Consider the following 12,109-nt stretch of genomic DNA (forward strand, 5'->3'; position numbering starts at 1 on the left):
CTGCCTCCAACATTGTTTTAAAGAATTTTGCAGTACTTCCAACCGGCCTCACAACCGCAGACCACATGTAACCATGCCAGCTCAGGACCTCCACATCTGGCTTCTTTACCTTAGACCAGTCACCCGGAGAGCTGATGAAATTGTGGGTTTGCACAACCAAAGAATTGTCAGAAACCTTCTCAGGGAAGCTCATCTGCGTGCTTGTCATCCTCACTAGGGTTTTGACCTGACTGCAGTTCAATGTCGTAACCGACTTAAGTGGGCAAATCCTCACCTTCGATGGCCACTGGCACGCTGGAGAAGTGTGCTCTTCACGGATGAATACCGCTTTCCACTCTACCAAGCAGATGGCAGACAGTGTGTATGGTGTTGTGTTAGCGAGCGGTTTGCTGATATCAACTTTGTGAACAGAGTGGCCCATGGTGGCGGTGGGGTTATTGTATGGGCAGACATAAGCTACGGACAACGAACACAGTTGCATTTTATCTATGGCAATTTGAATGCCATTCATCCACTGCCATCGCCTCATGTTTCAGCATGATAATGCACTGTACACAAATCCTGGAACCTGAAAATGTCCCAGTTCTTCCATGGCCTGGACATGTCACCCATTGAGCATGTTTGGGATTCTCTGGATCAATGTGTACGACAGCATGTTCCACTTCCCACCAATATCCAGCAACTTCGCACAGCCATTGAAAAGGACTGGAACAACATTCCACAGGCCACAATCAACAGCCTGATCAACTTTATGCGAAGGAGATGTATCACACTGCATGGGGCAAATGGTGGTCACACCAGATACTGACTTGTTTTCTGATCCACGCCCCTAGCTTTTCATTAAGGTATATTTGACCAACATGTGAAATACATGTGAAGTCACAGTCATGTGAAATACATAGATTTGGGCCTAATGAATTTATTTTAAATGACTGATTTCTATATATGAACTGTAACTCAGTATAATCTTTGAAATTGTTGCATGTTGGGTTCATATTTTAGTTCAGTATAGATAGAATTATGGCAATATCTAAGATACTGTTCTATGGTGAAATATAACTAGACATTTGGTCCAATGTTAGAAAGCTCCATGAAAATAACTGATTTTCTGAGATTGTGAAACATGTTAATGGTCAGGCCTGCAGCTGCAGATTCCTGTTTATTAATGGTCTGTCATAGCATAGGTTGCTCTCTTTTGTAGCTCTCTCTATCTCTACTCTGGTAGAGGCTTGCATTGGTATGGGTATTTATAATGTTGTGAACGATGCAACATTTACATATCGTGATGTGAGTGAAATGATGTGAAAAGTAAAATGTGCTGGAATGTGTTTGTGTGTGATGAGGAGCTGGGTGCTGACATGCAGACATGATTTATTGTAGCGTATTTTCTCATTTCACATCAGCGAAAGTTATACACAGCGACAGATTGTCCAGGAAGAATTTTCAGCATGCCAATGTCAAGCAGACAGGTTACTCTGGTGCGTGGGCCCAGCTCCAAGCATTACAGCCATTTTCATGGGAGGTCTTGGAGCCGGGGTTTAGTTTAGCCATCTGAAAGACAACTTTAAGAGACTCACTCACTGAGAGGCTAAAGAACAAACCATGACCAACCCTCCCTCCCGCTGGCTGAAACTTAGTTTGAAGTTAAGTGTCTGCTTCAGAGAGAACTACCCAGAAAGCTTTGGTGCGGAGAGGCTGAGATACCCAGCTGTACAGGCTGTTGTGGGATCGGACATAGAGAGGTGGCTGCTGGGAGAGAGGGAGATGACTAAGTGGTTTATGTCAGTAGGCTGTAGAAGGTATTCTTAGCTTGTTTGTGTATAATGTAATATGTGGTGTGTGGTCTCTATATGTGGTCTATATGTGGTCTCTTTTTATGGTGTTGTTTTGATGTTTTCTGTGTTCTGTCGCTAGCCTAGCACAGTATGCTCATGTATGATTTACTGTCTAGTTGTACACATGCTGTAGTATGGTATATGATGGTAGATTCTTACTGATGTTCTATGCATAGTTGGCAGTAGCTGTTTGTATAGAAACCTCTGGATGTTGTTTGTTTCAGTGAGTATCAGAAACATTTTCATTGGCTCTATCTTGGTGCACTCTGCCACCTTATGGTGAGAAGATGCAATGATAGATGTATTGGATCATATATTTAGTTCCTTCATATTATGTATAATAAATGAGATAATGTGTTTGTGCCCTTAGGTTTGAGCTGATGCGGATGTGCTGGCAGTACAACCCCAAGATGCGTCCCTCCTTCCTGGAGATCATCAACAGCCTCAAGGAGGAGCTGGAGCCTCCGTTCAGTGAGATGAGCTTCTTCTTCAGCGAGGAGAACAAGCCCCCGGACACTGAGGAGCTGGACATGGAGGTGGAGAACATGAAGAACGTGCCACTGGACCCTGCACCCAGCAGACCCCCCACTGCTGTTCCTCTGCCCTCCCAGGGACCCATGGGGGCCACAGGGGGCTCAGCGCCCCCTCCTCCCCAGCAGTTATCCCCAATGCAATGCCCTTCTAATACCCTGAAGGGACCTGGCTCTCCCTCCACCTCAGTCCCGGCTGCCTCTGTCTCGGCCTCCCCAGGCCTGGCCTTGGACAAGCACTCAGGACAGATATCGGCCAACGGGCCAGTGGTGGTGCTGCGGCCCAACTTTGAGGATACACAAAACTACGCTCACATGAACGGGGGGCGCAAGAATGAGCGGGCGCTGCCACTGCCCCAGTCTTCAGCCTGCTGATCCCCTCCTCCACCCTCAGCCAGATCACCCCACTCCTCCTCTTCTCACACAGGGTAACATAAACTTCTCCCCTGCTTTAGTTATGATGGGGTGATGGATGAGTGAATAACTGACACATTATACTACTCTACTGCAGTAGGAGTCTTTCATTTTTAAATAATATTATCAAGATTTATTATTGAATACCAAGACTGAGAAACAGCACAGAAACCTGCTAAAGCGTTTGGAGTATGGTGGCACAGAACGAACAACAACACTGGGAAGCTCTAGGGTTTACTTCTTGTTTAGTATTTGTTACTTTAAAAACATAATTAAAGAAGGACATCATCAATATTCCCTGACTGACAGGTATTGTAAGTGAGAGACAATAACTTTAAAAAAGAATTTGAAGCATATCTGCTAGAAAATCCAACAGACGAGCCCATTTAGATCATTTCTGAGAGAATAATGTGTATCTCTGAGTGTGTTTATACTGCCTTCGGAAATTATTCAGAGCCCTTGACTTTTTCCACATTTTGTTACATTACAGCCTTGTTCTAAGATATTTTTTACCCTATAATGACAAAGCAAAAATAGATTTTGCAAGTATTCCTGGCCTTTGTTATGAGACTCGAAATTGAGCTCCGGTGCATACTGTTTCCATTGATCATCCTTGAGATGTTTCTACAACTTGATTGGAGTCCACGAGTGGTAAATTAAATTGATTGGACATGATTTGGAAAGGCACACACCTGTCTATATAAGGTCCCACAGTTGACAGTGCACGTCAGAGCAAAAACCAAGCCATAAGGTCGAAGGAATTGTCCGTAGAGCTCCGAGACAAGATCTGGGGGGGTACCCAAAAAAATCTGCAGCATTGAAGGTCCCCAAGAACACGGTGGCCTCCATCATTCTTAAATGGAAGAAGTTTGGCATCACCAAACCCGGCCAAACTAAGCAATCGGAGGAGAAGGGTCTTGGTCATGGAGGTGACCAAGAACCAGGTGGTCACTCTGACAGAGCTCCAAAGTTCCTCTGTGGAGATGGGAGACAACCATCTCTGCAGCACTCCATCAGACATTTATGGTTGAGTGGCCAGACGGAAGCCACTCCTTAGTAAAAGGCATATGACAGCTTGCCTGGAGTTTGCCAAAAGGCACCTAAAGGACTCTCAAACCATGAGAATCAAGATTCTCTGGTCTGATGAACCAAGATTGAACTCTTTGGCCTGAATGCCAAGGGTCACGTCTGGAGGAAACCTGGTACCATCCCTGCGGTGAAGGATGTTTTTCAGCGGCAGGGAGACTAGTCAGGGTCAAGGCAAAGATGAACGGAGCAAAGCACAGAGAGATCCTTGATGAAAACCTGCCCGGGACAAGTCTAAGCACGCAGCCAAGACAACTCGGGAGTGGCTTTGGAACAAGTCTCTGAATGTCTTTGAGTGGCCCAGCCAGAGCCCGACTTGAACCCGATCGAACATCTCTGGAGAGACCTGAAAATACCTGTGCAGCGACGCTCCCCATCCAACCTGACAGATCTTGAGAGGATCTGCAGAGAAGAATGGGAGAAACTCCTCAAATACATTTGTACCAAGCTTTTAGCATCATACCCAAGAATAATTGAGGCTGTAATCGCTGCCAAAGGTGCTTCAACAAAGTACTGAGTAAAGGATCTGAATACTTATGTAAATGTAATGAAATTTTTTCATTTTTAATAGATTTGCTAAAATGTCTAAAAAACAGTTTTTGCTTTGTCATTATGGGGTATTGTGTGTAGATTGATGAGGATTTTTAAAAATCCATTTTAGAATCAGGCTGTAACATAACAAAATGTGGAAAAAGCCAAGGGGTCCAAACACATTCCAAATGCACTGTATTTCTATACCAACACATAATTCTCTCGACAGCAAGATATAGCTCCTCTTACAAACCTATTTTCATCTGTATACTTCTCCCACATTTCAGACATTGATGTGTTCTGGACTAGGATAATTGGTTTTCCTGTAAATATTCCTGGAATGATTTCAGGAGTGGGTAGATATGATAGAGGGAGGGCAATTGTGAATTGGACACATTTTTTGCCAAATCAAAGTTAGTAGTTTTCTCCTTCTTGCTCTTCATTTGTCCTTTTGATTTGACATGGAGAGAAACATAATCAAGCATCCTAAAAAAAACAAATTGCTGTTTATTTTGTTTTCTACTTCACAATTACAATCAAATTGTAAAAGGAATTTGCCTGTTTTCTCTTGTTTTTTCCCGAGTTACATCAGAGCCCTTATTGGATTCCTCTTCTATTGTATGTGTCATCTGAGAGATGAAAACACCAACATCACCAACAGAGACATTGAGCAAAAAGGACTTGGCGCCAAAAATGCAACACATACAGAAACATACCTGAAGTGGAAGGTATTGGATCAGTTCTAATACAAGGAGAACTAAAGGACTCAACAGAACTTCACCTTGTGACTATACATACGTCTGCTAAAAGCATGCGAGGCATTGTACGCAGCAGATCTTTTATAGACTCGTCATTAGTCTCTCTGTACAATTCAAACATTTATATAAAGGTCTTACAGTTGTATGTTAGACCTTAGGATCATTTTCACACACATCATTGGTTTGTCACTTTTATAACTTTTGTACTGTTCAGATGTTCACCTGTACAGAATGAAGCTGCTATTTTATTATTTTTCTTTTTTAGATGTTATATATATATATATATATATATAAAGAAATCCTTCAGGTTTAATAGTTTATGATCTCCACTACAGTCCATTTCTTATGCGTCATACTTCTCCAAGCAAAGAAAATGATAATTTAGATATAAAATGACTTTTCTCTCTTCTTTACCCCAGAAGGTTGTCTGTATCACCACATATTCTCCATTGCCTTTAACTTTTTTATGAACATGTTTTCCTTTGCATTCTTTTTTTGTAGATTTCTATATTATTATTGTTATTATTATTATTAGTTTGAATGGACACCTTAGCTCCATGTGTGAGCGTGTACGTTTGTCACCCTTCTTGTACCAGTTGTCTAGCACTGCGCCCAGTTAATCCCCCCTAGGTGCAACTCAATCTCAGGTCGAAGTAAAGGTTTTGCTTTCTCCATACATTCTCATTACTGTCCTCTGCTTGTTTCACCTCTCTGTCGAGTCCAATAGTGCCCTCTCCCCTCCCCTCCAGCCCCACACTGAAATGTACAGTATACCTGCCTCCCCCAGTGCCTCCTTTTGAAGTCAGGATTAGTTACACAGGACCTTCTTTTTTTCTACTGCATCTGGTGTTTTAACCCATCCATTTTCCTGCCTCTCAATTAATAGGGCTAATTGGGTTGTCTTGTTTGCCTTAATTATCCCAACCACTCACCATCCCCTCAAAGAAGACTCATCCATAATCATGGTTCTCTTTTTGTGTCTTAGATTTCAAACGCAGCATTACTGCTTATTCTCCTTTATCATTCGATTCATTTCTGCTGTCATACTCATTCTCTTATGATGAAAGTGAAAACAGTTTCTGTTGTTATTCTCCTTAAACATGGCATCTGTAAACCAAATAAGGATGGGTTAAAGTCCAGGGAAGTGGTCACATTTCAATGTCATGAATGGAATAGGTCTTAGTGGGGGTGTCGGTATGAAAAATGTTTTTGAAGCACTTCTCCTTTTGAAAAAGTGTTGCTTGGTGATTATTTTTTCCTTCTTTGAAGGTTCTCTGTAGGATTGTTATTTATTTTTTTATTTTCCTTTTGTGATATCAGTTTAAATCACTGTATAAAGGCCCCATGATTCAGTATAAAGTTGGATTTTTTTATATGTATTTTCTTTGGTGTCATGACTGGGGATGTTTTTCTTTTTTTCCCTTCAAGTATATATCTACCTCACTCTTTTAAAATATATGTATGTGTATGAAAACAAAAGTACATCTCACCTTTTCTCATTAGTCCGTATAAGGTAACCTCACAGTCCTCTGGATCCGGGTAGACCTCATTATCAATACACACCACACACACACCTAGGTTGGAGTGGAGATGGGATGTAGCTAGGGTGGTTCTAATTCTATTTAGTCCCATATGCTTAACGATTTCTGTATCAACTCAATTTTCTGCTGGTCCAAAGATTTTAAATAGAAAATAAAGTATGTTGGTAGTTAACTGAAAGTATGAGGATTTTTAATGTATGTGGTACAGATTATGTTACAGGTTTGATTTAATAAAAGACATTGTCTGGCCTGTATTTCTCAGGAAATGGCTTAAGTCCGACTCATGGTTTGAGCGCTAACATGCTAACCTGGTTACCTAATAATGCTAACTTAGAATAACATCAAATGACTATTGTGATAGGAAGGGTTTACAGTAGGCTACACAAAGTCACAGTACAGTATGTATTGGTAGAGAGAAGGACACAGCCACCTCAGACATCCAGGGCCGTAGCCAAGACATTTTAATAAAGTTGAATCTCATTTACTGCATTTCTATACAATTTAAAAACTGTAAATTGCTATTTGGAGAACAGCAAAAACAACCATTGTCATATTGGTTGCTGTAGCTTCATTCACCTCAGTCGATCTACAAATACATAGCCTACTAGTTATACAATTAGATTAAAAACTATAATTGAAAATGTACAGAGTTGTTTAGCAGAAAAAGTATTTTATTAACAAAAGGTGAACAAATATGTTTGCTATACAGAACTTTTTTGTTGTTGCAGTTTTATAGTTCATTTCCTGCAATTCTACACATGACTTATGCCATGTTAATATGATATCTGAGTGAGAGTAACTAACAAAATCAATGGAGGCCCCTTGGAAGTCTGGGCCCCTGGGTACGTGCACTGCGTTCCCGGTCAGTAATTTGGCCATGATTACTACAAGTCTAGATAGCTAACTAGACTAATTTACCAATCTACAATGTTTTCTGACATGGGCTGATTGAGTGACTGTCAGTGACACACAAGAGAGAAACTGCTGATGCACATCCAAGTTTCTAAATTGCACCTTGTGTATTCTATTATTCTAACTCTCAACAGTAAGTTGAGAGTTCCTTTTTTTAATTCAACATAATTACGGAGGTCTGGACCTCGGTGTCCTCATATGTAGCTACACCCTGCAGAAATCCCATCTCCCCTCCTCCGCAAACAAGGATTTCACAACAAGAAATCCTCAGATCATACAGCTGCCAAGAAGGGTGAAGATGAACGATAACTTCTTTATTTTCAATTGTATCTATGTATTTAGGTAGATTTCAAACAAATCAGTATGTTGGAGTCAAGCAATTTTTTTAAAACAAAAAATGGGAAACATTGCATTTATCATCTTTAATCACTCAAGACATTTTGCAAGACAGAAATCCTTTGCTATTGTAATATACTGTATATTGGAAAACAAGGTAGATCAGAGGATGTTTGGCTTTAGCCTGAATTCTGGATAACTAAACCACTACTGACATTGAAACAACTCCTGTAGAATGTTTGCCAACACTGGCTTCTGGTTTCAGCTTAAACATTTCTTCTTGTAAAAATGGTTATTGCTAATATCCTATGTAAAGTACTGATTTCCCCTAAAGTAAAACTGACGGCACTTATTTCTGTGAAACCCTCTTGGTGAAGACAACATAAACCATACTCACATACTCCTACACTCAATAGCCCCACAAGTTCTCAAAGTCAGTGCTACAAATGCAAAAATATGCTTTGTCCCTTATGTTGCTGGGAGCAGTTGAGTGTGGAAATAGCTGGCCTTAGAGAGATATTAGGTCAATATGGAGTAATTGTGGTACATGAAGGCAAACACAGGTTAAGACACCACATACTCTGTCCTGGGAGGGATGTCTCAAAGCAGACCAACTGTAGAAAGAACATCTCCAGCTGTCTGCTGCTGCTCCACCTCCTCATGCATCTGACAGACAGGACACTGTTGGTTCCTCTGTACTCCTTCATCATCTAATCTCTCCATCCTATCCACCTGCTCCTAATGACTCACTTTTCTAAATAGCACCTACAAAGCTCCCACATTCAAATATTGTCGTATTTTTTTTGTCCCCTGTTAAGATTTTTTAAACCGTTCCAATTGGCTTGGAATAGACTTAAACTCTGAATAGACTCAGATGTTGAGGTAGTTGATGTTAATGTCCCTTCATTGTAATCTTCATTATCCTCCTCATTGTGATTAGTCTTTCGACTGCACCCCCTGCTTTCTCTATTCTACTGCTGCTGATAATGGCGCTGCTTCAAAAAAGGGTGTCTCAATCTGTGGGTGTAAATCCTCTAAGACTGGGCCAATATCAATGGAAGTGTTTGGATTTAGACCTCACATTCTCATCAAAAGGTCTTTGTCATTAAGGTTCATAGAAAGGTGAAGCTCTGATTTTGTAGAGCAAAAGACAGGTGGAGTTGTGGGCATATAAACATGATTCTGATTAATGAGCGGAATGGAGAAAGGTTTTTGGTTCACAGCTCAACAAAACCTGGAAGGCTTACGTGTTCAATATTCTGAAGTTATACTTTTTTTAGGCTGTAAAACCATGGGGGGGGGGGGGGGGGTGCAGCAAAAGAGACTTGGTTGGATGAATGGCACATTGGCAGAAACAAATGGCTATATATATATATATACCCTTCCAGATTTTTAAGAAATAATTCAGATCACCGTTTTTAACAAGGGCCCTGTGCTTCTGTTGTTGAGTACAGTATAATGGATGGGAGTGTTTCACATTTAGATGTATTGTTTCTAGTGTTGGTGTCTGTAATGATAAAAGATAGAGACATGTGATATTTATTTCTTCTTTTTTTCAGTTATCAAAATGGGTTAAAGGGTTGGCCTGTTGCGAAGGGATTATTTGTTTTCTTGGAATGCTGGCTGTGTTCCTTAGTTATCAGAAGGTTACATACCTATTATAACCACAACTCAAGTAGATACATGGACATAAATAGTACAGGCATGTCCAGTAGATTACGGGTAGTCATGGCAGAGAGTAAATAGCATGACTAGAGTTTTAAGAAGAGTTGTTTACAGTAGAGAAATGGTTTCTTTTTGCATTGCCAATTCGCAAACATGGAGATAAGATTGACTGAGAAGGTTGCATTTCAATTATTATTAATATAATTGTAATTGTATTTTCTTCAGAATGTTCTATATGCAAACCTCAGGTTTATAGAAGATGCATCCATGCAATCAAATCGCAATAATGAGCTTGAGGTTTATCAGTATAATTTTTCAGGCACTGTTGTTCTGCTTTGCATTCCGACAACTTCAAAAAGGGGCCTTGATCTACTGAGAAGATTTTACTTCGTTTTTATTTACCTATACTTTCACAAAATCTGAATCTCTGTGTCATTTCAATGATTGGCAAATAGATTTGGTTAAACAGCTTGGCTAGACTCTGTCTTTTTGCAAGTTCTGTATCTGAGGCCTCCTGGTTTTTCACACGTATACGGTAGTTGAGATGGTGTCTTTTTGACATGCCATTCTCTTAATGTGTATCTATGAGAATTTCTTGTATTTTTTTCTTAAAATTTGAATAAAAAAGTGAATGAGAAAGATGACTTGCTGTCATGACTGATTGCTTATGAGTTATACGTTATTGTCACGACTTCCGCCGAAGTCGGCCCCTCTCCTTGTTCGGGTGGTGTTCGGCGGTCGACGTCACCGGCTTTCTAGTCACCACCGATCCATGTTTAATTTTCGTTTTGTTTTGTCTGTATTACACACACCTGGTTTCAATTCCCATATCATGTTCCTTATTTAACCCTCTGGCATACCTTTCTGTTCTGTACGTGATTGTTGGTGTCTTAGTGGTTCGTGTATTTTGTTATTCTGTCTGTATTTTCCTTATTGGAATATTGCTTGCCTTTTTATGAGTAAACTCAGTTGTTTTGCTCAAACCTGTGTCCTGCGCCTGACTCCGCTACATCTCTGCACCCAATCGCTGACAGTTATCCACATCACAACATACCTGACTATATTCCATACTTGTATATTTAGCAGAATGACTTACTGTTTACAACACATTGATACAGGATGAATAGTAACAATACGAGTGGGATGATCTAACCGGTCATGGATCATCTCCTGTGTGCACTATGCCTGGGGTAGCCATGGTTGGGCTTCGGGAGTCTTGGAGACAGTTGTCATGTGGTCTTTGGCTGTTTGTAGGGCCTCCAGCTGGTTGAGCATGGCCTGAATGACAGTCTGCAGCAGTGGTACCAGTCTTTCAGGAGTGGCCAGGCTGCCTGAGGCTGGCACATGGATGAAGGCTGCCCTCCCATGGCCATGGTGCGGAGAGCAGAATACACAAAATCACACAGGTACCTGGATAAGAGGGAATGGCTTACAAATCATTGTCTTTACTATTAATGTACAGTATATCTGGGATATATGGAACCCTACCTTCCTGCGTCCCTTGAGTAGATGACATCCAAACCCATTTGTTTGAGGTCCTTGGAGAGGGACCTCATGTCTATGATTGAGTCTAGTCTATCTAGTCCTCCCTCAATGCAGCAATGATTAACAGGAAAAAAGGCACACACATCTCTATCTCTGTAACCATGGTTCTTGCCTGTCTGCTCCAGAGAGATGCCTCTAGAGCCCGGGGCTATTCCAAGGTGTATGGCAAACTGGGAATCACAGAGAAAAGTCAGTAAGTTAACCTTTACATGTGAGTACTGTACAGTAATGGGGCTGAAAAGCAGTATAGACACAGGTAAAGAAGCAAAACATATTTTAGTTATTTGACTGTTAATATAACTCATATAACTCACCCCCCATCATGGTATGCATATTTACCTTTGGGTTAACCGTTTCCCACATGCCAACTATCACCTGCTGTGATTTGATGTAGCTCACTGGTACCTCTTTAATATAGATATTCATGTTCTCTCCCAGTCCAACCTTCTCCAAACCCTATTGCAAATGCAGGACATGGTATATGTAGTTTGCACAATAATTAAATGTATTGAATTAAATGTACACATTCAATTGAAATATCCAACATGTTACATTACCTGAGCTGCCTGCCAACTAAGATTTACCAAGTACTCTCTGAAAGGAACTGTACAAAGGGGAACACGAGCGCTTTCCATTCCAGTAGCTAAACAATAGCCTACATAGCAGAAGCTTACATTTGCTTAGCTGTCAATAAAACATACAACAGCCTAATACAACTTCGAAATACAACTTTAAAAGTAACACAGCCCAGTTAATACCACGGAGACTTCATCTGCGTCCATTACGCGCGACTGATACTCTCCATTTTAAGCAGGCAGATGAGTCAGACATATTCTGTACGTGCAGAAATTAGAATCCCTACCAATGAATACAATTTTATCTGTGAAGTGTAATCAAGAATAGTTTGTTTTCAAAAAATTGTTACATTTTGATTTGATTTTATTTGTAGGGTGTAG

At 40.7% G+C, this 12,109-nt stretch overlaps 2 protein-coding genes across 2 annotated transcripts in view; one reads left to right on the forward strand and one right to left on the reverse strand.

Moving 5' to 3' along the window:
• Positions 1-10,252, forward strand: part of LOC139539911 (insulin-like growth factor 1 receptor) — a 190,110-nt gene extending 179,858 nt beyond the window's left edge. Inside the window, exon 21 of the mRNA XM_071343302.1 lies at positions 2,206-10,252. Coding sequence (XP_071199403.1) covers positions 2,206-2,740 — 535 coding nt within the window. The 3' untranslated portion in view covers positions 2,741-10,252. The remainder of the gene's footprint in view (positions 1-2,205) is intronic.
• A 213-nt stretch (positions 10,253-10,465) lies between these two features.
• pgpep1l (pyroglutamyl-peptidase I like) lies at positions 10,466-11,788 on the reverse strand. Its single transcript, XM_071342142.1, is given in 5 exon segments — positions 10,466-10,996; positions 10,999-11,018; positions 11,097-11,323; positions 11,493-11,609; positions 11,711-11,788. Coding segments are annotated over 5 exon segments (651 nt in total). The 3' UTR covers positions 10,466-10,787.
• Positions 11,789-12,109: the final 321 nt, after the last annotated feature.

This window comes from Salvelinus alpinus, chromosome 15 (assembly GCF_045679555.1).
Source record: "Salvelinus alpinus chromosome 15, SLU_Salpinus.1, whole genome shotgun sequence".
NCBI classification, from domain to species: domain Eukaryota; kingdom Metazoa; phylum Chordata; class Actinopteri; order Salmoniformes; family Salmonidae; genus Salvelinus; species Salvelinus alpinus.